The following is a 27,170-nucleotide window of genomic DNA, read 5'->3' as shown; positions in this document are numbered from 1 at the left end:
GACTTGTCTGCCCCATATTTGAAACATCTCCTTTAAACTTTGTAGCAAAAATTTAAAAAAGTTTCATTTCTGGACATTAGCCTAGCGGTGTTCACAGTTCTGAAATGGATTCCAAGCTCCAATAAATAATCCAGCGTTTGGCATGAACCCTAGGGATAACATCTGCATCAGCAACTGGTAATAATATCCATTTCAGTAAGCATGTCATAGGTAGGAAAATCTTTGCTGTTAGTTCCCTTCCCATACAAAAGGAAAAGAGACTTTTTTTTTTCATGAGAATCACCAATACAGACCCTCCTACTGTTCATTTTTGTAACAGGTGATCATTATGTCAGGAACAAATTACTGAGATTTGTTATTGTAATTTTTTGTGCTTGCATGTCTTCCATTGGCTAAGTTGCTAACAGATTTCTTTCTGACTAGTCCAGGCTTTACAAACTATCAAGTCATGGTGCAAATCTGCCCTCTCCCGGTCAGAAATAGAAATGCCTCTTCAAATTCAGGGAAGGCAATTTGCTAGATGTTAGTGGTTTAGAAATTACGACTGAGAAAACAAATCAATTTAGAGCTTATAGGAGAGTTTTCAAATGTCTAAATATAAGTGAAAGATACACAAGCCCGAGAACCCAATAATAACACTGGAATGATAGGTTGAAAAGTCACTAGGTCCCTTCAGTCATGAGAACACTGAACTCTTTCTGTTCAGGAAATAGATCCTGCTGTCTATGTGATACCAAGGCTGCCGTCTTCAAACCACTTACTCCAAAATAGTGCTATTGACTTCAGTGGGCTACTCCAGGTTAAGTGGCTAGCTTAAGCATTGTGGGGAGAGAGAGAGAGAGAGACACTAACCTATGAATACCCATTCCGCTTGTTGTCTCTCCTGTTGGCAAGATGCTGATTAGTAGGTTTCTTGGGACAGGGAGTCTGTCTTTTTTTTGTTTTGTTACCCTGTAACACTCCATGTACAGTGATGGTTCTTTTTTTTACAGCGATTGTGATCATAATCTTGTGAAAGACTAAAAAAATGCAAGTTCCTAAGCTGTCATTAGTGAATTAGTGAGTTAACTTTTAACTCAGTTAAAAAATTAACTTTTTAATCTTTTTTTACTTTTGCTTTTTTTAAAGGGAATTCCAGCGATTCAGAGGAAGACCAGAATGTCAGTAGCACAGAGAATCAGTCTGTCGCTAACACACACAGAGTGTTGGATCCCAAGACACATGCTCACCACACCAAAATAGATATCATCAGGAAAGAGCATGCCAAAAATACCCAGCGCTACAAATACGATTCACAAAGCACAGACACACTGAATTTCTCTTCTGAGTCGAAACAGGATACTGAATATGTAAGTATTATTCTTTAACAGGAAGAGCAGCATACATGTGCTCTTCAAATGACACCTTGCTAAAGACCCTAGATATTGTTAATTGCCTCAGCTTATGTGGTAACCAGAATCATGAGAATCACAGATGTCTACAGCTAGACAAGTTATAGGAGATTTGGATAATATGGAACTTGGTGTTCATGTGTAATTGTTAATTAGTAATCATGTCACAGACAGGTTAAAGCCTTTGTATTTCTAGTAATCACCGTAGCTTATAACTAGAGATGCTAGCATATTTCACCTAAAGCAAAATTTTGAGCCAGATATTGAGTTCCTGCTTGAGAGAAGCATTAGAGAAATTTTGGGGGAACAGAAAGTTTTGATAATATTTCAGAAGGAATTTTGTACATCCAATCCTACTTATTATCCGATTAGACCAGTTCTTATGCTAGCAATGCCTAGGTTCAGTTTTCTTTCTCCTACAGACAAGACAGTTGGGCAATGAATAAAAATGCATTGCATTCAGCCCGTCTGTGAGCCTGTACCCCAAGCAGCAAATTATAGCAAGTGCTGAATGCAGGACTCAGTATCAACTTTTGGCTTGCTATCAAAAGTTTTCTACTGCACATAAAGCAGTGTCTAGCTTCGTTAGTGATTGCTCTGCCATGCTGAAAATGCCTCTGGGCAAAATAACACATGGAGATGAAGTGGCCACTGTTTCTTATTCCTTATGTGAAGTGCATGGACAAATCTGCAGGCCAGTCGGGTTGTAGGAAATGTGAGCAGAGAATACTCTGGTTCATGTACTGTTCTTGGCAGGCAAGCTGCTTATCCCCCATGCCCATGCCAAAATGTTGCTGGGTATTTCTTGTGTGCCAAAAGGCACACAAAATGTTGCTGGGTATTTCTTGGCTCTGCATCAAAACACTCATGGCTGATTCAGACACAGCTTTATGTTGTTGAAAAGGAAAAATTGCAGGGAGGGACCACTCCAAAAGCCTGCAGAAATGGAAAATGCACAGAGACTCCGATAAATGTGAAAAGTGTCCTTGCCTGCTCAGTCCGTCACAAAATGTAGACACATTCCAGAGGGAGTCCAAGAATGCCTGGCTTTCCAGAGTATGCTGCTTCTCTTTCACAAGGAGAAAACCAAAGGCCTGTGTTACAAGGGAAATAGGCAAGATGATTTGATTTCCACTTTCACTCCCAACCCACTCCAAAATGGAGGAACCTCAAATTCTGAAATCAAAATAACTCAGATTTATATACAGCTGCTTAATTTCATCTTCATTTATTCTAGTTATAAACTGCAAGTTTTCGCAAAGTTTTTATTTTTAATTTTTTAAAATGAGATTGCAGTAAAGAAAGCAACAGAAGCATTGGTAATGGGGAGGAAGAAAATTTGTGTCTTGGATGTGGTGTCATGGGAGGTGACAGACAACTCTAGGATGTTAATTAGAGGTCCATTCAGGTAATGACTGGGTAAAAATATGTTCCTGAGGTGTCAGATAGTTCTACGGAGCAACCATGCACAGGGCAATTCTTTGCATGTGTACATAAGATTTAGTCCTATAAGTTCAGTGGGACTTGCTGCTGAGTAAACATACATAGCATCAGGCTGTAAAAATATTTCAGATTCTTAGGCATCCGCATTAAATTTCAAGGTGACTAGGTGCCTACAGCAGTGATCCTCACACGCATCATTTCTGATCCCACCAGGTGTAAAGTTTTTTTTTTGTCTTTGTTGTACAATCTTAAGGGCAAGAAGCTAGTTTTAGCAAATGAAATTCTCTTATCTTCAGAAAATCCACTAATGTTCATGCTACTCTGATCACAACTGCATTATGGTTCAAGCCAGAGCAGTGTGCACCGACTCACCTCCAGTGTGCACTGTCACAAATGGGCTGTAAGGCATGTTTGCCGGCGTTAGTGCCAGCCCAATGCTGGAGGTGGCCCAGCGCGAGCCTGCACTGTGACAGTGCCGGTCTGAGGCTGGCGGTCTGCCACCTAGTGCTTGCTTTCAGCACTGGGCAGCAGAGATGTAAGTTGGGTTGGGGGGAGGAGGTGTTCTGGGGCAGGCGGAGGGTGGGAGGAAGCATGGCATGAGGAGGGAGCGGGACAAGAGGGGCAGGACCTGCGGAGCTGACCTGTGCCAAATTTGGAGCTCCGTCTTGAGCTTCGCAGCCCAACACAAGGCATCCTTACTCTGCGCTGGCTAAATAGCTGACACAGAGTCGAGTAGCCCCATTGGGGGTTGCTTCTCTTACTCAGGGGAAGGGGACAAATGTTCCAGCATTTGCCTGGAAAATGTACCAGCTGCCTGGTGCACTCAGGATGCCATGGCAGCTCCGCATGCTGGGCAGCTCATGATTGGGCTGTTAGTTTCTGCATCTTTTGGAAATAGCTTAATGGACAGTGATGGGAAAAAGTCCTCTCTAATGCCTGTCATTCCCAACAAATGTTTCTGCTCTTGCTGTAGGTTTTCACAAGGCGGGGTGGGGGGGGAGGATGCAGATCTAGACGTTGCTCTTAGAACAGACAACCACATCCTTGGGGGCTACAATCCTTATCCACGCTTACCTGGGAGTAAGCCCCATTGACTATGAGGAGACTTCCCTTCTGAGTAGACATGCATAGTTTGGGCTCTAAATTCCATATAAGGAAATATTTAGTAAATTCTTTATTTTTAGCTGTTTGGGTTTATTTTTTTAAATTTTTGTGTTTTAAAAATAATTTATCTTTGCGTGCATTTCAGCTCAGATCTTTTAAATATCTTTAAAAATCACGTGACCTGCAATCAGTGTGTCTGAATTGTTTTGTTTGTTCAAGGAACTGCCGATAAGTGCAGCAATTTAAAGAATGTATTTAGAACTGGGAGTAATTGCCCATTGGAAGCAAATGTATGGGGACTGTCAGGAGAGCATTTGCTGACCAGAAACTCAAGCTAAACATATATAAAAATATTGGGTCTATATGCTTGGGGGCACTTGAATGAACAGTGCTTTATATGTTTAATTATTAGCATAGCTATTTATACTATATAGTATGTCTAATTCAAAGGACACCAGTGATTCTTTGTGTTGAGACATATACATCTGAAGCCATAGGATCCTATAAACAAGATGTGTAGGGGGGAGAGGAGAAGCCTGTACTTTTGAGAGTCAGTGTGGTTCACTGGTTAGCACTCCAGGGCTTGGTTCTAGGAGACTGTAGGTTAATATATGGAGCAAGACCCTGGAGCAAGATATTCTGTCTCTGTGAGCTGGTTCAAGTGTTCATGGTCTGGCATAAGGTGCTCTCCCGCTAGAATCCACTGGCATGCCACACAGTCTGGTGCCATTTTTCTGAAGTTCCAGGGAAACTCAAGCAAGAATCTTGTGCTTTCAGAAATAGATTCATCTGTTTAGCTGCAAAGTTATTGTCCCACTAAGGGTGCAATCCTGAGGAGGGGATGGGCTGGTTCAGAAATCTGTATTGATATCCACCCCTTCTGTTGGGAGATACAAAAGCTGTAGGGCCTCTATTCTGTGTCAGATGAAGGCATTGGGAGGGCATGGCCACAGAAAAGTCCCTGTCGGGTAATCCCTGACCAACAAACCTTAGATGGTGGTGGGATCTGTAAAATGACTTTCTCAGACAATTTTAGTTTACGATAAGCCAATGTCATGATCCCCATATTACATACTTGAGTGGAGGTTCAAGTTGAGAGATGATTGGTAGTTATCCAGTGCACCCAACCCAACAAAAGTCACATTTAAAGCAGATACGTGCCTTGTTCATAGTTAGTGGGAGAGTACAGAACTTGAAACTTGAGAAAGCTGTCATCTATTATTAGTATTAGTATTATTAGTATTATTAACAGTATTTATATACCGCTTTTCAACTAAAAGTTCACAAAGCGGTTTACAGAGAAAAATCAAATAACTAAATGGCTCCCTGTCCCAAAAGGGCTCGCAATCTAAAAAGATAACAAGGAATACCAGCAGACAGCCACTAGAACAGACAGTGCTGGGGTGAGGTGGGCCAGTTACTCTCCCCCTGCTAAAAAAAAGGAGTACCCACTTGAAAAAGTGCCTCTTACCCAATTAGCAGGGGTTTACCCAATTAGCAGGGGTATCTAGACATACCTCAATTGTTTGAAGTCTGCATACTGGCTTTGAGAGCTGGTGTAGTATAGTGGCTAAGAGTGTGAGTTCTGAGCCATGCAGGCCCTGGTTCAAATCTCATCTCATTCACAAACTTACAAGGTAGCCTTAGACAAACCCCTCACTCTGCCTGTCCCCACTGCATCTGCAGTACATAGCACTTACTGTCTGTCTTTACAGAATCACTATAAAAATTACTGGGACAATATATTGAAGCACCTTGAACATGCAAAAAGCACTGTTGAAAGATGCAGTTTTTCTCTGCAGCTTACATAAAATCCAGGATGCTCATTATTGTGTCTTTCTCATATAATGAAGTTCTGCCTAACAAATAAAATTGTCCCTTGTCCCTTTGGAAGGCAAGTGACATTTCTTGATTTTTCCCTATGGGAAAAAACCATCAAATATTTCTTTTGTGTGCTGTTATATTGGTATAAGAAAAGATATTAGAGCTTAGTAAAATTACAGAGCACCACTCTATTATAATAGGATTAAACCATGATGGATCATTTTGAATATTGATTTAAATGTTAATTAATTAAATCTGAAAGTATGTATTTCAATTAGAAATATGGTGATTCATTTATTTATAGGCTTTTCAATATTACTGTTCCATACAATGCTTGAAGCAGCATGCAATAAAAGCATATGAAAATCAAAAAAGAATGCAGTATAATTATACCATTTTTCAACAAAAACATTCACAAATCAGTTTACGTAGCAGTAATTTGCAAATAACAGCAATCCAAAATCATCAGAAGCCAAACCAAATAGGATCAATAAAGATGTTTAAGAGGTCTGTGTAAACAAAATGTGCATTATTGCAGTTAGGAATGCAGTGCTGAATATAAGAAGCTCGTATACAATTCATGTGTGTTTTTACACGCATGTCCTGATGTGCCACACAGGAACTTGCAGCAGCAGCTCATGAGACATATCAGTGGTTCCCAAGCGTGCCTGGGTCTTGACGCTCCCACGGCTGCTTCTTCCTGGCTCAGCTCAGCACCCCCATCTTAGATCTCGCAAAATCTAATGAGATTCAAAATGGTGGTGGTGCCCAAATCTCACAAGATTTTGTGATATGCAAGATGGCTGCACCTGGGGGAACAGATAGGAGGAGCCATTGGGGACTTCCCTTGGTGCCCCTGTGAGTGCGCTACAATGCCATAAGCCTTATCTGTTCCCTGGCTGCCTTAAGGGACCGAGGGCCAAATCCTATCCAACTTTCCAGCCCTGGTGTAGCAGTGCCAATGGGGTGTGTGCTATAACCTGTGGTGGGAGGGTAGTTACAGAGGCCTCCACAAGGTAAGGGGGCTGCATTGCAGCTGCACCGATGCTGAAAAGTTGGATAGGATTGGGCCCTAAGGCATTGCAACACACTTTGGGTATACATGCTTACTTGGAAGTAAGTCTGTTGAACTGAATGGCACATTTCTGAGTAAACAAGCATAAGCTTGTCTAGAGGTTTACTTACATTGTGTTCAGTCGGCTTTACTCTTAGAAAATTGTGTATACAATTGCTGCCTAAGTAAAATGGTTATGTTAGAGAGTTCTGAAACAGTGTAATTATTTCCTTTTGCGTGCATGAGTATGAAGATAAACCCTTAGCTGAGGAATCACCCTTGCTTATTGCCTTCCTTAACTCTTGAGTGTTCTTTGCCATTTTTGTCAAAATTCACATGTTCATTTTGATGCAGTTGTTTGCCATGATAAAGAAACTGTTATGTCTCTTCGAAAAAAGGATTTTTCTTTGATTTGCAAAAAATAAACAAACATTGTAATTGACAGGGTCCTTGCCGAAGAGAAATGGAAGACACGTTAAACAACCTAAAGATTCTGAACGTCCTAAGCCCAAGGGGATTGCATATTCCAAATTGTGACAAGAAAGGATTCTACAAGAAAAAACAAGTGAGTTAAATTTCTTGGCAGATTCCATGTTTACTTTTAGTCACATCAATTGCAATGTAACTATAACCAGAAGAACAAAGAGTGTTCACCCCAAGCAATTTCAGCTACGTACTGATTTGTCAGCAGTTTGGGGCACCTGTTGGCTTAGCTCCAAAGCAACATGTCAGATGCTGTTGGTGTTTTTATTTGCTGTTGTTCATGACAACAGATTAAATCTGAGAAACCTCATACTTAAGTCACAGATGAGCTGACCCAAGTCCTGGATACGAGTGCCCTTCAGTTTAAAAAAAGAAGCAGCTCTCTGGAAAAAAAAATGAAGAGGGAGTGAGACTGAGCAAACTGTTGAGCAAACCATATGACTGTAATAGATCAATGCTTTGAATTGCAAATAGCTGTCTGAAAGTTCCTAGAAGAATTATGTTGGGTCATATTACAGAAGGCAACTTGAGCAACCACATATATTTGTCCTTTATATGCTACGGAGGATTGCTTCCAAAATCTAGATCATGTGACCATGAAAGTGATACATACTCAGCCGTTATTCCACAGTAATGCTTTCAAGTGCACTGGGTTTTCCATCTCCTTCAGCCTATGAGTTTGTGACCTTCCTTGGCAGATGCAGATCACCACAGCTACCCATACTTTTCTTGGTTCCAGAGTGAATTTCTGCAACACACTTAATCCGTGGTGCTGCTCAATCGCATAGCCTATAAACTTTTGGTCACTTGCTTCTTCATTTTTGTTTTTTATGCATCCGATTATCAGATGTAGGGCTGTGCTGAAATTCCACAGGTTTCAATGGTTTTCCAAAATATGCAGTTTCAATGAGATTTTCACTGTTCAGATAGGGCTGCAATTGGCATACCTGCTAAAGCTTGGAAAGGTGTTCCTGGCTACAGCAGTTACGTAGGCACCCAGGACAATCCTGGTCAAGGAGCATCCCCAGACCATGCCCTTGGTCCTTCATGGGAAGCACAACCCCATCCAAGACAGGACTAATTTCTCCATCGAGCAAAGTAGAATCTCCCTTCAATAGCAACTGTCTTACCTGGATTGTGTTTCAGCTTGTTTGCTCTCATTCATCCCCATACTGCCTCCGGTTCAAGGTTTCAGATGCCTACCTGTGATTGATTGTTGGAAACAAGATGACACTGCAGTCCAGAAGACCCCACCCACATTCACATAGCATGAAAGTACCCTTGCGAAAGCCTCGGGGGTTTGAGAAATAGTCTCCTATCGCGACCTTCTGAGACTGCCTCTCCAGGAAGGACCAGAGCCACAGCACCCTCTAATCTCATCCCTGCAAATTGGTCCAAAAGGATATTATGGTTAGTGGCACTGAAATGGGGCTTGCCCAGTCATGAATTCAGCTGTTGTGGCTTGCATCAGCAGCAGGGAGGAAAGAGGATGGTGAATTTTGGGGGCTCTTCACCCCAAGCCTGCCAGCATCTCCCTTTAACTCACTGCAGACATTGATCTGCTTCTTGGCTGGTCCAGCCCTGTTTCAGTACCACTGACTGTGACATCTTTCTGGTCTACTGGAGCTCAGAGTCAAAATATGCTACTGGTGTAAGGACTCAGTTCTGAAACATATGAAGCAGTCATAACAGAACAAAAATTTATTTCACATATGCAGAGTGCTCTTCACTCACTTGGGGCTCAATCCTATGGGCGCCTTACACTGAAAGAACCAGCATTTCATCAATGCAAGGCCCTCTCAATTGGCAATGAAGAGGCAGTGACAATGCATGCAATGGCGTCACCAGTGCAGATGACTCAGCCACAAGTCTGTCTCCCATTTTCGGCCCACCACACCCCCTGGCTGTCCTTAGAATTATGCCAGCAATATAGCTTGTATAAGTTTAAGGAGACCATAGGCCATTGGGGAGCCTAAACAAAACTATTTTCCCTGACCACTTGCAGGCCTCCTGATCGCAGCACCACCATAACATGCTGCACACCCCATACATAGCACACATGCATTCTATAGCATGGCAGGGGATCGGATCACCTGAGATTTGGGGACATACTTTCCAAGTCAGAAAGTATGGCAGACATGAGTACCTTTTTTTTTTAAAGAAACAAAGCAATTGAAATTGATCCATTAAATTGAATTTAATGAACAGTGCTTTGCATGAGGGCATTCTTACTCCAGTTCTGGGTATACTGCATTTTTTAAAGAAAGAGTTTTTCCTAGCGGACCACCCAGCTTCCTGTGAATGGTTCTTCAAGCCACACCTCCTGCTTCCAGTTGCCATTTTGCAACAGCTCTGCAGCAATGACTGCAGTGCTTTCATTAGAAAATATTATTAGCAAAGCATTCTGTGTGTGTTTTAGCTGGGCTTTAATGTGGTTTGGGAGTTGGAAATGAGGAGAGTCAACATCAAGTGACCAGCCAACCTGCTGTGGATTCCGAAGAGTCCACAGACTTCCCTGTTAAGAATTGCTGCTCTATATATCGCTTGCATTTTTCTATATTAGCTTTCTCTCTGTGTGACATCTCTAAAGGCAGTTGCAAATGGGAATGGCATTAGAGGCATTTGTGAGATCCATATTTTCTTCTCATTGTCCAAAAGGGACTAGTGCAACACTTGATTTATATTTTCCCCCTTTTAACTTTTCCTGAGCAATTGAGAATTTCCTTTCATTTTATATTTGTGACCAGAGTTCTGGCTTAAAGTAGAGGTTTTTCAATAGTTGTGGACATCCCATGTTTCCCTTTACTTCTCTCTGCCTTACTTGTGAGTTCCAGTTCATGCTAAAGACAGATTGTGAGCTGCGGCAGCTTGAGCCACTGCATAGGGCTGGAAGGAGACATGGCTAGCTAACTCAGAGTCCGGCAATGACATCATCATTAGCCACCTCACAACTGTCAGCAATCTCTGGGTAGGGCTGGGCTGAGGGTGGTGGGAAAGTTCAAAAGAGGAAGAACAAAGGTGAGGAGTGGTGGAGAAAAGTGGACAGAACCAAGTGGGGCAGGAGGTGGAAAAAGGGTACCAGAATGGTAGCAAAGAGCGGAGTGCTAAGGAGATGAAAGGTTTGGAAAGTAGAGGCCATATGCGGATTGTTAGGGCAGAGACAAAGAAGCAAAGGGGAGGGCAAGAGAAGGAGTGAGCAAGGGGTAGGATGGAAAAAGACAAGCAATAAGGAAGTGGAAGAGATGAGAAGGATCCAGAGGACTCAGGGGATGCTTGAGAAGCGGGAAAGAATAGGGAAGTATAGCACACCAGGCACATGGCTACCCTTTCCAACCTACAGGCTACCCTTAAGAACATAAGAACAGCCCCACTGGATCAGGCCATAGGCCCATCCAGTCCAGTTTCCTGTATCTCACAGCGGCCCACCAAATGCTCCAGGGAGCACACCAGATAACAGGAGACCTGCATCCTGGTGCCCTCCCTTGCATCTGGCATTCTGATACATGGCCCATTTCTAAAATCAGGAGGCTGCACATACACATCATGGCTTGTAACCTGTAATGGATTTTTCCTCCAGAAACTTGTCCAATCCCCTTTTAAAGGCATCCAGGCCAGATGCCATCACCACATCCTGTGGCAAGGAATTCCACAGACCAACCACATGCTGTGTAAAGAAATATTTTCTTTTGTCTGTCCTAACTGTCCCAACACTCAATTTTAGTGGATGTCCCCGGTTCTGGTGTTGTGAGAGTGTAAAGAGCATCTCCCTATCCACTTTAGCCTTCCCATGCATAATTTTGTATGTCTCAATCATGTCCCCCCTCAGGCGTCTCTTTTCTAGGATGAAGAGGCCCAAACGCCGTAGCCTTTCCTCATAAGGAAGATGCCCCAGCCCAGTAATCATCTTAGTCGCTCTCTTTTGCACCTTTTCCATTTCCACTATATCCTTTTTGAGATGTGGCGACCAGAATTGGACGCAATACTCCAGGCCATCAATTTGTACAACGGCATTATAATAGCCGTTTTGTTCTCAATACCTTTTCTAATGATCCCAAGCATAGAACTGGCCTTCTTCACTGCCGCCGCACATTGGGTCGACACTTTCATTGACCTGTCCACCACCACCCCAAGATCTCTCTCCTGATCTGTCACAGACAGCTCAGAACCCATTAGCCTAGATGTGAAGTTTTGATTTTTTGCCCCAATGTGCATGACTTTACACTTACATTGAAAAACATCTGCCATTTTGCTGCCCATTCTGCCAGTTTGGAGAGATCCTTCTGGAGCTCCTCACAATCACTTCTGGTCTTCACTACTTGGAAAGGTTTGGTGTCGTCTGCAAACTTAGCCACCTCACTGCTCACCCCTGTCTCCAGGTCACTTATGAACAGATTGAAAAGCACCAGTCCCAGGACAGATCCTTGGGGCACACCGCTTTTCACCTCTCTCCATTGTGAAAATTGCCCATTGACACCCACTCTCTGTTTCCTGGTCTTCAACCAGTTCTCAGTCCACGAGAGGACCTGCCTTCTAATTCCCTGACTGTGGAGTTTTTTCAGTAGCCTTTGGTGAGGGACCATGTCGAACGCCTTCTGAAAGTCCGGATATATAATGTCCACGGGTTCTCCCGCATCCACATGCCTGTTGACCTTTTCAAAGAATTCTAAAAGGTTCATGAGGCAAGACTTACCTTTACAGAAGCCATGCTGATTCTCCCTCAGCAAGGCCTGTTCGTCTATGTGTTTTGAGATTCTATCTTTGATGAGGCATTCCACCATCTTACCCGGTATAGATGTTAGGCTGACCGACCTATAGTTTCCCGGGTCCCCCCCCTTCCCTTTTTAAAGATTGGTGTGACATTTGCTATCCTCCAATCCTCTGGCACCATGGCTGTTTTGCATATTTTGCATATTTTAGTCAAGAGACCAGCAACTCCATTCTTCAGTTCCTTAATAACTCTTGGGTGGATGCCATCCGGGCCCGGTGACTTACTGATCTTTAATTTATCAATGAGGTCTGAAACATCTTCTCTTTTAACCTCTATCTGACATAATTCCTTGGTCAGGAGGGGCCGTTCAGGCAGTGGTATCTTCCCAACCCACAGGCGGGTTCAGGCAGAAGAAGAGGAAGCCTTTGATGGCCTCTTTATAAGGGTGATCCATCCCTGCTCTCTGGATTGGTGCAGGGATTCTTGCTTAAGGGTCAGGATGCTACCTGTTACTGTCAGGTGGCCAAAGGGTACCATCTGTGGACTTTGTGACACGTATTTATGACTAGTGATTGGCAAGAGGATGCCTCCCTATGCTTCCCCCCCTTCCGCCAAAAATAGTTCTAAATAAAACACCCTTGCAGTGTACCTCTTTGGGGTCTTGTACTTTATTCCTGTGCACTGTTTGACAATGAGATGTCATTCCCTAGCCCCTACAATATAGAACTACTCCTATGGGATGAGGAGGTGTGGGGCAGGAAGATCACAGAGACATTAATACATTCTGGCTTTTTTTATTTTTAATAGACAATTGGCGATTGCTTCGTTGTCCCAAAAAGCAATCAGATCTTTTATTCTAGGCATAATCCATCCATATTGGTCTCTAAAAAGTAAACGAAGCTTCAACCCCTCCCCCCCCCATTTTTTAAACATTCAACCCAAATAAGAGTTATGTGGAAATTGAAAAAAACTCTTCTAACTTTGTAAATTTTGGATGGTATAGTTTGTCCTTACTAATTATTAGGGCACATGAAATTAGCATGAGTTAGCTTTTAATTGTTTACAGTTTCTCAGCTGTATATGTCACATTTCTAGCTTCTCCCGTCTCCAAAAAGCATAGGATGGCATGCAGGGGTGAGCTTGCCCAATTTTATCTTGACGACAATCCTGTGAGGTCAGTTGAACTGAGAGATAGTGCCTGTCCAGGGCCCCCCAATGAACTTTATAGCTGACTATAGATCCGAATGCAGCTCTCCCTGGTCTGAACCCATCACTCTACCTCCCACTGTGCATTGGCTCTCTGTCATTTCAGTGGGTACTTTTCATTGTATTAACTTAGAACACTATTGATCATCCTTTATTTCTGGAACAGAAAGTATGAAATGACCAGCCCAATCCCGATTCCCCGTGCAGCGATGCAGCAGCGCCATTGTGGCTACTGCTGTGTACCATGGGGGAGTTTTAGCCTCCATAGATCTCCTCTATCTATGGTGGAGGGAACATTTGTTCCCTTGCCTTGGGGTAAGCCCCAGCAGCCTGTATAGGTCAGACTTGCACCGACTCAGTAGCCACTGAGGCAGGCAGGCAGATCAGGCCGCCACTGCACCTGCCCTCTTGGGCCTGATCTGCCCACCATCACCGCATCTCCACCCTCTCCCCACCTAACCTCCTAACCCCTATATGGCCTTATCTGCTCGGGTGGGAAGGCCTGGTCTGTCTGCACAGGGACACAGTTGCTTGTCACTTGCGACAGCAGTGTTTAGGCTGCACAAGTCAGTGGTGTCACGTTTGCGAAAGCTGCAAAGTGTATTATGCAAGCACAATGCCCGTATAGGATTGTGCCCATAGGATAGGGCTGGCAGACACTGTTTCCAATATAGTAATCACACTGGTTTGAATGTATTTCAACTAGCCCTAGAGCTGAATAGTACCCTTAGGGATTGCCAGAGAATCTAGAATTCAGTCTGAAAACACCTAAACTGTAATGACCAGGAGTTACATAAATAGGTTGAATTGTCATGTATTCCATTAAGTAATCTATTTTGCATGGATTTCTCCCCCTCCCCCATCACTGTCTTCCCTTCACAAAATTCAGTTTCTTGTAATCAAGAACTGTGGAAGAAAACATGGGATTCATGAAAATTGGGCTGGCAGCTAGGTGTTTAAGTGAATTTCAAGAAACTCTCCTGTGTGAAGGAAGAACTTCCTCTTAAGCCATGGAAAGCAGAACTTAAACACCCTGTGTTCTTTAATCTTTTAGCAAGAAGTGTCAGTTCTCTGCCTAGAATCAAGCTCAGGGGGAATGTGTTGCCAGTTTGCGGCTTGAGGGCCCAATCCTGAACAATGCATGCCCGCTCAGTGCCTGCACACACTGTCACAAATGTGCCATAAAACACGCTTGCGGGAGTTGGTGCTGGCTCAGCGCTGGAGCAGGCTCAGCGCAAGCCTGCACTGCCTGTTGGCGGCCAGTGGAGCACCACCCAGAACTCCAGGCAAGTGTGGGCGGTGGAGAGGTGAGTCAGGGTGGGAGATGGGCAGGGGGAAGGCAAGGCAATGTGAGAGAGTAGGGCGGGAAGGGGGGTGGGACCAGTGGAGCTGAGCTTTGCCAAATCCAGTGTCCTGCGTCGGGCCTCCTGGTCCGACACGGAACTCTTTTACTAAATAGCCAGTGCAGAGTGGAGTAGCTCCACTGTGGAGTTGAATAGCTCCATTACTTTCCTTACTTGGAGGATGGGAACGAATGTCCCCTTCCTGAGGAGGTGTCGGGAGCCACCCGCGTCTGCCATTCATAGGTTGCAGCAGCAGCCATTTCGGCACCGCTACAACCTTGGGCTCCAGGCAGCTCAGGGTTGTACAGCCTGGAGGCCTGCCGTGGGGCTCTGGATCCGGCAGAGCTAAGCTCTGCCAGTCGCTCCCCTGCCACTCCTTCCCTCACTTTCCCCCTGCCTTGATTTACCTTTCTGCCACCTGGCACTCCACTGGCTGTCAACAAGTACTGGCCCAGCATGAGCTTGCACTGAGCCTGCTCCCGCAAGCATGTCTTATGGCACATTTGCAACAGTGCACGCCAGCAGTGAGTCGGTACACATTGGCCCCTTAGTCAAATTGGATTGGCCCCTTAGTCATATTAGCACAGTGTTGACTGACTGTCACTTGGATGATACATCCATGCACACCCCATGTTTGAAGTGGTTTTGTACTTAAAATGGATTTTTCTTCTAAGAACTAAGTGGCAAATGAACATATTTTAATCAGAAATCCTATACATACTCTCCTGGGAGTAAGTCCCATTGACCAAAATAGAACTTCTGAGTAGACAGATAGGACTGTGGTGTAAATGACTGTGTCATACTTTTTTAAAAAATGAAAGAGCAGTCTGAAATGTGCATGTGTTACAGAAAGACCAGTCAGCTTAAGTTAATGTGCAAATTGCTTGTCAGTGCATCTTTCAAATACATTGGCAGGAGGGTGAAAGTTGGGCTTGCTCAGTGGGAGACAAAACTTTGGCAAAAACGTTTGTAGTGGCTAGCAAACTCTGTGACTCGACAAGCTGTTCATTTTTCATTCCCTAAATAACATGCTTTTTAAGACGAGTCATCAGTATTTGCAACACTCTTTGTACTTTCTGACCCAACAAAGGCATAATAAGAAAAATTTCAAATTAATCAGTTTCAGCTATAGCTTCTGCCACTTTGGGCTGCTGTCTGGGTTATTGTTGAGAACAATAATGGAATAAATGTTCCTTGAAATCAGCACTAGCTGTCTCTCACAGCTATCATTTGCAGTAATTTCATATGGAGGCTCCATGCAGTAGCAGCTGTTGCTACACTCCATATTAGTGTAAGCGTCAAATGCATTCCTCCAAGAGGGTAGATTTGAAATCCCAGCAGCTGTGCGCTTGAAGGACTGGGTGCTTGCAGTGCTACACTGAAGAGTCTATCAGAATTGTTGACACTTTCAAAAGTGCCCTTGGGGTTCTATCATTTCAGATGTAGAAAATTTTTGCAAGGTCCCATGTACCCCCCCAAAGTGCTCAGCCCCTGCGCACACACACCTGCCCTTTTCTCCTTTTCAGCAAAATACTAACTAGAGATGGGCATTGACCAGTTATATATTGTCAAATAATGGCCAAGCCTTAACTGTTTTTTTTTGTTGAACAACAATGATCCTAGATACTTATTTTAAATCTCTTTTAAATTTCTTTTAAATTTATAGTACAGTGATTTTCAACCTTTTTCGTCTCACGGCACACTGACAAGGGACTAAAATTGTCAAGGCACACCATCAGTTTTTTGACAATGGACAAGGGCACACCATGCTGTTGGTGAGCGTCTCACATCCCCAATAGCCTTATTAATAAATGACCCTACCCCAAACTCCTGCGGCACACCTGCAGACCATTCGCGGCACACCAGTGTGCCATGGCACAGTGGTTGAAAATGGCTGCTCTAGTAGCTGCTACTTTAGTCTTCGTGAGATCTTGAAAATTTTCAGCTAGACTATATCTAAGAAGGAATGCTTGATAAACATTTTAAATAAACATCAATGGCTGAGATGGAGAATCATATTTATTATGCTAGAAGCACTGGACATTCATTTTCTGTTTAATGCAATGTATTTAAATTATTGAAATATGCATTGTCATTTTATTTCCTTGAACAGAACTGGCTAGATCTGAACTTTTCACCATAAAATTTTTCTGCACTGTTTTTCTGCATGTTGGAAATTATTTTTTATAAAAGGAGGCCTGCAGTCATGTGAGCCTTTATCTGCAGTCTGAAGGGATGTAGAAAGAAAACTTGAGATGTGCAGAGTTTCGAGGAAATCAGAGATGATTGACCCTCTGGAAACACCAGGCCTATATATCTGAGGCAGTGATTTTTTTTTAAAAACTTTTTATAACTTTTTGAAGAAAAAAAAACTACAAACAATATACAAACACAAACCTGTGCACAATGATGATGATGATGATGATTGTTGTTGTTGTTGTTGAAATTACTGCATTCAATTAGTCTGATATACAGTGCATACAAATAATAATACAACAATATGTTCAGTAGATGCTGACTGTAGACATAAATCAAGAAACAGTTTCCAGATATTTTCAAACATATCCATCCAATATTGGCATCTATAACAGCCCAATCCTATCCACACTTTCCTGAGAGTAAGCCCCATTGACTCTAATGGGACTTACTTCTGAGTAGAAACGCATAAGATTCGGCTGTAAGGGCCCAATCCTATCCAACTTTCCAGCCCTGGTGCAGCTGCAGTGCAGCCCCTAGGCAAGTGAACAAATGTTCCCTCACCTTGTGGAGGCCTCCATAGGATGCAGTGTAAACTCCATTGGCACAGCGACACCAGGAAAGTTGGATAGGATTTAGCCCGAAGTTATTTGTTCATATGTAGTAATTGTCCATAGGCTGTCAGTCCAACGTATAATAGATGGAGAGCATTTATCCTACCAGTTTAGCTTTTAGCTAAACCTGTTAACCAACATTTTAGCTGTCATTAGAGTGTGAATATCTGGGGCAGTGATGGCATAGGCATGGGTATTAGGTAGCTGTATTGAGTGAGGTGATTGATGGGTTTCCATCCGGTGCTTAGAGCAGCAGGTTGATGTTACAGGGGAAGAGTTGATTAAAGAAAGGGTTTGAAAACTCCTGAGACAGATAATCTATTGCCACTTTATTGAGTGGCATCAAGAACTCCTGACCCAGAGTGTGCTCTTGTGTCTTTACTGCCATCATAGCAGGGTGGCAGGAATAGAAGTTCCGCTTCTCCTACCTATAGTGCTGTTTGTGAAGACCTGATAATTATATCAAAGTCAGGTTTCCTTTATGGCTCAGAAACACAAACTTCTGTGCCTTTAAAGCACCGAAACACAGAAACTTCAAAGGCTGAGCATCTGCAAGCCTAGCATCCGTAGATTTCATAACACGTCCCCTGCAAATTGGGCTTTTATACGTGATATTGCTCTGGGTAATTGCAGAAATCACTTCCACTTGGTGTGGGTTAGCTTCCCATTAATACAGCATTCTAACAAAGTCTGCAAATAACATTCCCTGTCAGGGAGAATCAGTGGCTGTGTGTTGTAGTTAATCTGAATATTCTCCAGTTTCAGTTTTTAGGTAGAAACTAGCAATGTTGGTACAGTAGAATTTTTTTTGTAAAAAATACTTGCCTTTTTATGCTGCTTGGCTGTATTTTGTCCCCTGACTGTGTGGCTGCCTCATCCTTACCAGATTAGCCACATGGGTGATATCAGGAATCAACAATGTTGTTATGCTATGTAGCCAATCAGATTTGGCTGTGTATTGACTTCACTGAGGGCAGATACGGACAGTGTAATTTAATATCTAAACATTTTTGCAAGAATGCTTAAAAAATGAGTGGTTTTTTGGCATTGTTAAAAGTATTTGAATAGCTCCAGTATTTTGCTTCACAAATTATTTAACCTTGCCATATTTGCCATAAATTAACTAACTCAAATTAACTAAAAACATTAGGAATTGGTTGGTTGATAGGATCAGGAGCTTTTTGATTGGTACTTTGCTTTAGTCTTTTCTGTTGCATGTGGACTTCCTTGCCTTTTCAGGATTTACCTCCTTGAACAGACAGATTGTCAGGTCTTATTTAACCCCTGTTCTCTCCTTATGACACTGTAGTCTGGATTATTTTGGGGAATCTGTTGGAGACTACCATTTGCAGGATCCTTCTACATGAAAAGAGCTATACAGTCATGCGCCAGTTAACAACAGGGACCGCGATCTCCATCGTCAAGCAGCGCTTGACACAATCTGAACCCTCCCCTCTGGAGGGTTGTCTGAGCCTCCTAGAGGCAGCGCACATGCAAGTGCTGCCTCTGCAAGGTTCAGACTGAGGGGAATTGTGGCTCCTGTGAGGAAGCCAGAAATCATGCAAGAGGCTTGATTTCCTTCAGTCTGAGCTTTGCAGAGGCAGCGCTCGGAAGTGCGCTGCTGCTGGGAGGCTCAGACAACCCTCCGGAGGTGAGGGGAGCTCAGCTCCCCTCGCATTTGGAGGAGGGGGTGTGCACCCCTGACGACCACGTGACCACACGTGGTCGTCGCATATGCGATCCTGGCAGAAGTCGGTAGGTTGCTAAGGGGCGCACACCTGTATTTACTCTGAGTCAATTTATTTACCTTCCTATTTTGTGGAACAAGCCCATCGTGTTCTGTTGCTCTGTGAGTTGCAAATTCATTGTGACATATTGCTGTGGTACATTTGGTTCATCATTATGTAGTTGGTGGAGAGGTTGCAGAATTCTTTCTCAGCCAATATATTGTCATTGCCAGTGCACCCTCTTTCCTATCCCTGTGATACCTAATGGCTTTCGCGCACCAGAGCTGTGCTGAGGCAAGTGAGGATATTGGTTATTGCAATAACACTATAATCTGCTGCTGTACCATCACAACATTAAAAAGGGATTGGACAAATCTGGAGGAAAAATCCATCACAGGTTACAAGCCATGTTGTGTATGTGTAACCTCCTGATTTCAGAAATGGGCTATGTCAGAATGCCAGATACAAGGGAGGCACCAGGATACAGGTCTCTTATTGTCTTGTGTGCTTCCTGGGGCATTTGGTGGGCTGCTGTGAGATACAGGAAGCTGGACTAGATGGGCCTATGGTCTGATCCAGCGGGGCTGTTCTTATTTTTTTATGTTCTAACATCTTGGCCAGAAGTTTTATTATTTTATCTTATTCTTTCCTTGTCACTGTTGCTGTCTAACGTTGGAAATTGGTAGCCTTCACGTGATGTTTTCTAAGAAGTGACATAGTTCTCATTTTAAAGGCTGCTATTACCAAAGACTGATAACAATTGCTCCTTCCTACCATGAGGGCAAAATTCTCATAAAGTGGAGCATTTAGATTCAATATTAAGGAAGACTTCTGGGCTGCAGAACAAAGGGCGATGGAATTGGTTGCCTGGGGAAGTTGCCAGTTGCCTAGGGAATCTCCTTCACTGGCGTTTTTAGGGAGAGGCTAGGTAAACATATGTCAGGAACAGCTAGGTCTAAGCTACAGTGCAGAGATGGGGGGAAGGGAAAGGAGGTGCTGCTTTGCTTTTAAGTTTTCTGAGTCTTTTGACCATGGTGCTGTCAAGTTTTCAAGGTTTTCTCAGCAACTACGATGAGGGCTAGAAGCTTACTTTTAAAAAATAAATACTGAAAACTCCTGCAGTTTAATAAGATTTTGGGGACAGCATGGAATTTCCTCATTGGCCTCCATGAATGAAATCAAAGAGATGATATTTGTTTCAGAAACATTAAGCAGTAATAAAAATGCATGGAATAAAAATGCATTGAATAAAAGTTGAAATGACAAGAACTGACAAGGCGTTCTCCATATCTTATACATAGAGCTGTTTGGACTCCAAGGTACCTCTCTGAAATTCTTCACCCAGGTGCTCCAAATTTTGCATAAGGAAAAGCCAATGTTTGCCAGCAGTATAAATTATTCAAATTAAGCATATTTACACAGTTTATTCTGCAATGTTTACTGTTGAGCATAATTTTTGTTCAGTTTTTTGCTAGTCATGGGAAAGGGCAAGGAGCTCTGCAGAGCACTGTACACAACCCACCCACTGAAATTCCTGTGCTGCCACTCCTCTCCTTACTGAAAGGTTGTTGTCAGGATTATTGAGATAATGTCCTTGAAGTGCTTTGAACACTAACACAAGAGTATAAGAACTAATTTGCTGGATCCCATCAAGATGCATTTAGTTTTGTGTTCCATTTCCAACAGCCACAACCGTTTACCTCTTGAGAGCTCCCAAGCAGAACATGTGGCTGTATTTGTCTCCAACACCTGGTACAGTATTCAGAGGTATACTACCTCTGCACTTGGAAGTTCTATTTAGTGATCATAATTAATAGCTAATAGACCTACTCTTCCTGATTTGTCAAATACTTTAAAAAGTCATCTAGCTTTTACTATATCTTATGGCAGTAAACTCAAGAAGCTAAGTTTGCTTTGTGTGAACATGTACCTTCTTCTGCAGATCCTGAACATACACACTACTATTGTGAAACAATACCATCAGGTAATTCCTGGTTTTAGGGTGACCAGACAGGGAGAAAGAATTCTCAGTGTCCACTTTTCCCCCACCATTTATAAGGTGTTGTATAAATACCAAGTATTTCTATTACTGTTAAGAAATTGGACTGAAAACAGATTAATCCAAAATTCAGATGTGTAGCTAAGGAGCAGATTAACAAAATGTGTGTCCCTTCATTTGTCCCCACCCACCTCATCCAGACAGTCACGCTTTCCGGTGACCCCCAAATTATCATGAGTTGCCGTTAGGACAGATGTTTCACTCTGCAACAGCACTATGTTCAAGCGCCCAGGATGGTTGCATGCAAGGAGGGCTGCACTGCCCAGCCCTTGAGGGTCTGAAGGAGAGACAGCATTGTGTTATTCTAGTATGTGGCATGATGTTTGCTTTTCCTGCCTGAAGGTAAAAAGAGAATACACCCTTTATTTTTCAGCTAGAATAAGTGGTGTTAGTTCATATACTGTAATGAAATAAACACGGATAAAACAAACATTTGGGAGGGAGAGGAGTCTGCCCAGCACAATACCCAGCTTTTTGAGGTATGCAAACCCTGGAAGGTTGTGGGTGATGCTGGCTCCATGGCAGGAGGCTGTAGCCAGAGAAGACGGTTTTTCCAGCTGAGGAAGCGCTCAAGTGACCAGCTCCTCCCAAACCAACCGCCCTAGCTGAGGAATTGTGCAGCTAATAGAGACTGGGAATAAAAGAGCCCAAAGAGTTCATAATGCAAATACGCTTCCTGTGTTGCTAAATACCTTCATTTGTCCAGGACTTCTTGAAGCTCTTGTAAGTCGTATGGTGCTTGAGTTCCTTCTGAATTCATGGTTCTTGGAGGGGGAGGGATTGCAGGGTGGGAGACATCGTAGTTGCCTGAAGTGAGGTCACACCGCACATCAGGAAAAAAAAATGAAAACCAAGGGTGCAAAAAGATTTTTTGCAAGTTGATACTCAAATTTCACAATACTTTTCAAACATTAGTGGAAAGAACATAACCTCTAAACAAAGAGATCAATGTTCTGATTGAATTCAATTATTTTTCAGCTTAGGTCTGTAGCTGATAATCCCTCCTTTGATAATCCTTCTTTGTTGCATCCTTCTATTTTCTTCTGGGAATAGTTAGTATTTTCAGGCCATGCAGCTCACGTTTCCTCAAGGATGTATTTGTTCTAGTAGGTAGCTAGGTGAGGGCTAGTTAATTCATGCCATGGTCTCTAAAAATAATTCCTCTTTAGCAGAACTGACCTCACCAAAGCGCTGAAGAACATGCTTCAGCAGTAGGACACTCCCTGAATGCTCTACCGTAAAATCTATCAACAGTGCAATTAACATGTTAGACGGCGAGTTCCACAATTTGGGAGAAGGAGGTTAACCATGGAATGCATAATACGACATTCTACATATGTTACAGAGAGAGACTTCCGTAGAACAGGGCACTCTTAAAGAGGCATTGGCACCAAGGTGTGTGGTACTCCAGAATATATTATGTGTGATCTGGAAATAACCATTGTTTATTTTTAACTTAACAGTGGGGCTGTAAGAAAATGGCCTCCTCCTCTTCCCCTCTTTACTACATTATTATTTCTGGGACAAGCTTCTTCAGATTTTACACTTTGTACAAAATGCTAGGCAGTTGCTTTCTCTAGAAATTATCTAGGTTATGTATTTGGGCAACCTTGGACATAGGAAAATAGACACGTAGACTTCCAATATACCTAGCAGTTGTTGAAGTGATAACTCTGTTGCAGGGGATTATGTATCTGCTAATAAATGTCAGCTACAAGCCTGGAATTCCTCTGGCAAACAGATGCAAGTGGAGTTGTTACTGCTGCCAAAACTGTCTTGGCCAGGCATGTGTTCTCTTTGAGGCCTATCAAGAATCAACTGCCTTTCTTTCCCAAATAAAGGGTCCATGTGCAATTCCCTTACCCATGAGATTACCACAAGGCTGTTAAAAGTTGATGTAGCTCCATAGTGGTGGACAGCTGTAGTGTGTAGTGTTACTTGAAGTGATTTATAAATCTTCTCTGTATTTTGGGGCAACTAAGAATAGCTTTTATGGTACGATAACTAGAACCTTAATAGCTGTTTGGCATTGGAGGTAAACTTTCATTGTAATTCTTTTGGGAGGATCATCAAAATTCCACTCATTCCCAGCACTGGCAGTGTTGATAAGATGAAGACATAGTCAGGCCTTGAGATTCAAACTACGTATTCGGTGAAGATTCTCTGAAATCGCCCAGGACCTTTTGATTTGAGGATCTGGACTCAGTGTCATGATCTTAGATGTTTTTACCTGCATATCTGCCTGGAAAACCAGCATAAATACAGGAGATGCTTATACCAAAATAAATCACTTAGGACGTAGGCTACCCAAAGTTAAGCACATTTGACGGCTGTGCACAGCCATTTCTCATTGCAATAAATAGGACAAAAGTACTGAACCTTGACTGAATTGTGCCTTATTTTTTAAGGTGCTAGAGCAGTGTTTCTCAGCCAGTGGTATAGGTACTACCAGTGGTATTTGAGGTGGTATCTGGTGGTACTTGTGGGACCCCCAGACATCTGCTGCTCGGCAGCGAAACTAGTGACATGACGTGGCAAACATCAGTAGGAGCCTTGGCTTGTTGGGCAGAGATCCAAAGCATGCTTTTCACACACTCTAAAAAGCCCTCCAGTTCATCCTGAGCCTCTTACTGGTGTTTGTCAAGTTGCAACTGGCCTCTCAACCCAGAAATAACTGGCAATGATGTCATCACCAGTTACTTCCAGTGGTACTTCCAATAGGTGGATCATGCACTGTGGTACAGCGGGGGATAAATATTGAGAAATGCTGTGCTAGAGTACCTTCTGTCTCTTTTCTTGCAACAGACTAACATTTGCTCCCCTTTTGGAAATGTGCTTGTGCCTAAATTGCACTGACACAATGTTCTGTACACCACATTCTATGAATGCATTTTTTTTCCATTGAAGCCAGTTTTGGGAGGAAGACAGGTACAACTTTTTAAGGATAGTGGAAGTGATTAGATACACTTCAATACTATTAGATATCTTCAAACATTTTTATTTTTTTTAAAAAATTTCTGTTTTGGGAAAATGGTTTTCAGTGTGGTCCAATTTGTAGCCTCTGATGGGTGCCTATTGGTAAATACCCATAACCTCACTCAGACACAGATCCTTCCCCCATCCATGGAAAATTTTTGCCTTTTTAAAAAAACAAATGTTGGTGAAGATAGATGTGACCAATTCACATATGTGATGTGTTTAAAACATTAGACAGGGCAACCTGTTTAAGCCATTTCTGCCCAACGTTGCATATATGCAACAAAAATAAAATGTGTACACCTGTGGGCTGGGCAGAAATGGGTTAATGCAAGAACAGTGGGACAAGACTCTGGACTGACCCAATTCATTACATGGGAAGAAATGCACCAATTTGTTTTTAACTTTAAGACCTATAAGAGACAAGTTCCAACAGTGGGTATATATCAGAATGTGCCATGATTGCTCTTTGAATGCTACATCTGGCTCCAGCCTATTGTCAAAAGTAGTCTGGTCAAGTAAATTCTTAGCAACACTGAAGTCAGAATGCCGCTTACCAAATCTTATCTCTTGTTTTGCAGTGTCGTCCATCCAGAGGCCGAAAGAGAGGCTACTGCTGGTGTGTGGATAAATATGGGCAACCACTCCCTGGATATGATGGAAAGGGGAAAGGAGACGTCCACTGCTACAATTTGGAAAGTAAATGAGAGACATGCACCGTCTTCCATGGAATCTGTGTGTGGCATCTTGACCCGTCAGAAGCCTTGGAGAGACTGGGATATAGCATGGACTGTGTTGGACTTGGGAGTTCTGAGTTCCGCCCCCTGTTTATATTGGGGGATTTAATGACTCTGTGGACTCTGCAGCTGCATCCTGCCACTGGCACACTTCCAGCTTTATATAGATTCACACAGGGAGCTCTGAAATCCCAAATAAATCTGCACTATTGATCCCCAGAAAGAATAAGAGAAAAAGGCACTTCAGAATGGATTCAGGGAGTCTCCACTGACTTTTTTTTTTTTTTTAATAACGGCCTGTGACCAATTTGATCCCGAAAGATAACTGTGTTTTTATTTTGAAGAATTTATAGACTATAAGCTTTGTAAAGATATTAAACACTTTGAGTATGATCTGACCCAAGTGAAGCACTTTTAAGTCTTGTAGATTTCAGTTGGAGATTTAAGCATAAGTTCAGTTCCCTCCCATTGAAATCAAAGGCCTTAAATGTGCTTAGTTTAGGTTGGATCACATCCAAGGTTTTAAAAGTTTAAGCTTTTTTGTTTTGTTTTTATACAGGTCTGACGGGAAACTTATCTTCACGGGTAAAAATGTTTTATTAAAAAAGCTCAAAGAACTTTTAAAAAGAAACATGTTTCTACATGGCTATTTTTTCTGTAAAATATACTGTATTATGAATATTCTGTTAGTCTGTATTTAATATAATTGTTTTTTAATAAACTATTTAAATGTGACATATGAATACCACATGTTTTATAGTAATTATGGCGTATGAATTCTCTTACCCTGGAGAGACTTGGCAAAAGGTGTAATATTGGGGGGAAGGGAGCCCCTCCCATCCCTTGTGACATGGATCATTATCTTACAAGACCACAGAGACAGCAAGAAGCAGGGCTTCTGAAAAGCTAGTTCGTGAAGCTTGTTCTAAGATGAAGTTTTCATTCTCAATTCTAATGATTTTTGACTTACATTAAACTTTCTTAAGTCCCAAATCCTAACCCACTTTCCAGCACTGGCATAGCTGTGCCAATGGGACATGTGCTGCATCCTGCAGTTGGGTGACACTCATGGAGTCCTCCTCAAAGTAAGGGAATGCTTGTTCCCTTACCTTGGAGCTGCATTGCCCTTATGTCAGTGCTGAAAAGTCTGTTAGGATTGCACCTTAAATGTTATAGTTAATCCAGGAAACATGGAATTTCAAAATTACAGCTCCTGGCAACTTCGGACCAGTCCTCCCCTCTAATACTTATGGGTAATTTAGGTTGGTCTAGTAGCCATTAGCTAGCCAGGTTGGAGAGGGGGGAAAACAGGATTTTTTTCTGCCTCGGTGATGGACATTTGCTGGCTACTAAAATGGAGTTTAGCCCCATGGTTTAAAAGAGGTAGGAGCTCTAGCACATAGGCAGCAGTTGTGCCACGCAGCCCATTATGACTCAGGTGCAAGAGATATTCTGAAAATACTGAATTGCTCATCCTTTGTCTTATACCAGTAAAATTCTGCTATCCCTTTAAAGTTGTAGAGTGGGCTGCACATTTCCTTTGATTTAACTCAGTGCATGATTCAGACATGTAGTCCAAAGCCAAGCCCATCCTAGTTCACGTAAGATATAAGATTCCCCTGAAGTCCACCATCCATCATCCTTTCATAAATCTCCCACTCATTGAAAATGGATCTTGAAATTTTGCAGACATTCTGTCAATTTCACGCAAGCGTTTGCAAAGATGTTTTCAGTGCAACAGATGCAACGTTCACATGACCCAAGAGATAAGGCCTGACCCAACTCTGTACAGTAGCAAATAAATGCTTAGGCAGGACTGCTATGGCAGCATTATACTTCACCCAAGATTCACAGAAATTTAGGATCAAATCAGAAGATGCACTAATTTTTTTAAATAGGAATTGGTATTTTAGCAGTATAAATGAGTACTCGCATCCATCTTACAGGGTGAATAACAGCACATGGTCCCATCCACTCTCTGTTGCCACTAGACACGTGGAATACCTTTGTTGCATGCACCTGTATGGAGTGGGGCCCGTTACTAACAGCTCAATATTATGAGCCAGTTACAGCAGCAGATCTAATGATCCGCTGTCATAAGTAACCCCACAGTGGTGCAACCATTGTGCCACTGCCAATTTTTACTTAGCTTTCTGGCAACCCACTATAGCTTATAGGGCTGGGGACTGATATTCACATAAAAAGCACTCTATCATCATGGACATGAAGTGTAAAGCTTGATCTCAGGACCTGGTGAGAAGGCACATGACACAGCAACTTAGATGGATCTGGGTATAAATGGAGC

General features: G+C 42.6%; 1 protein-coding gene across 1 annotated transcript in view; it reads left to right on the top strand.

The window, feature by feature from the left end:
- Window positions 1-25,573, top strand: part of IGFBP3 (insulin like growth factor binding protein 3) — a 31,671-nt gene extending 6,098 nt beyond the window's left edge. Inside the window, exons 2-4 of the mRNA XM_066627880.1 lie at window positions 1,129-1,349; window positions 7,262-7,381; window positions 24,710-25,573. Coding sequence (XP_066483977.1) covers window positions 1,129-1,349; window positions 7,262-7,381; window positions 24,710-24,835 — 467 coding nt within the window. The 3' untranslated portion in view covers window positions 24,836-25,573. The remainder of the gene's footprint in view (window positions 1-1,128; window positions 1,350-7,261; window positions 7,382-24,709) is intronic.
- Window positions 25,574-27,170: the final 1,597 nt, after the last annotated feature.

This window comes from Tiliqua scincoides, chromosome 5 (genome assembly GCF_035046505.1).
Source record: "Tiliqua scincoides isolate rTilSci1 chromosome 5, rTilSci1.hap2, whole genome shotgun sequence".
NCBI classification, from domain to species: domain Eukaryota; kingdom Metazoa; phylum Chordata; class Lepidosauria; order Squamata; family Scincidae; genus Tiliqua; species Tiliqua scincoides.
This window is presented reverse-complemented; position numbering and strand designations above follow the sequence as displayed.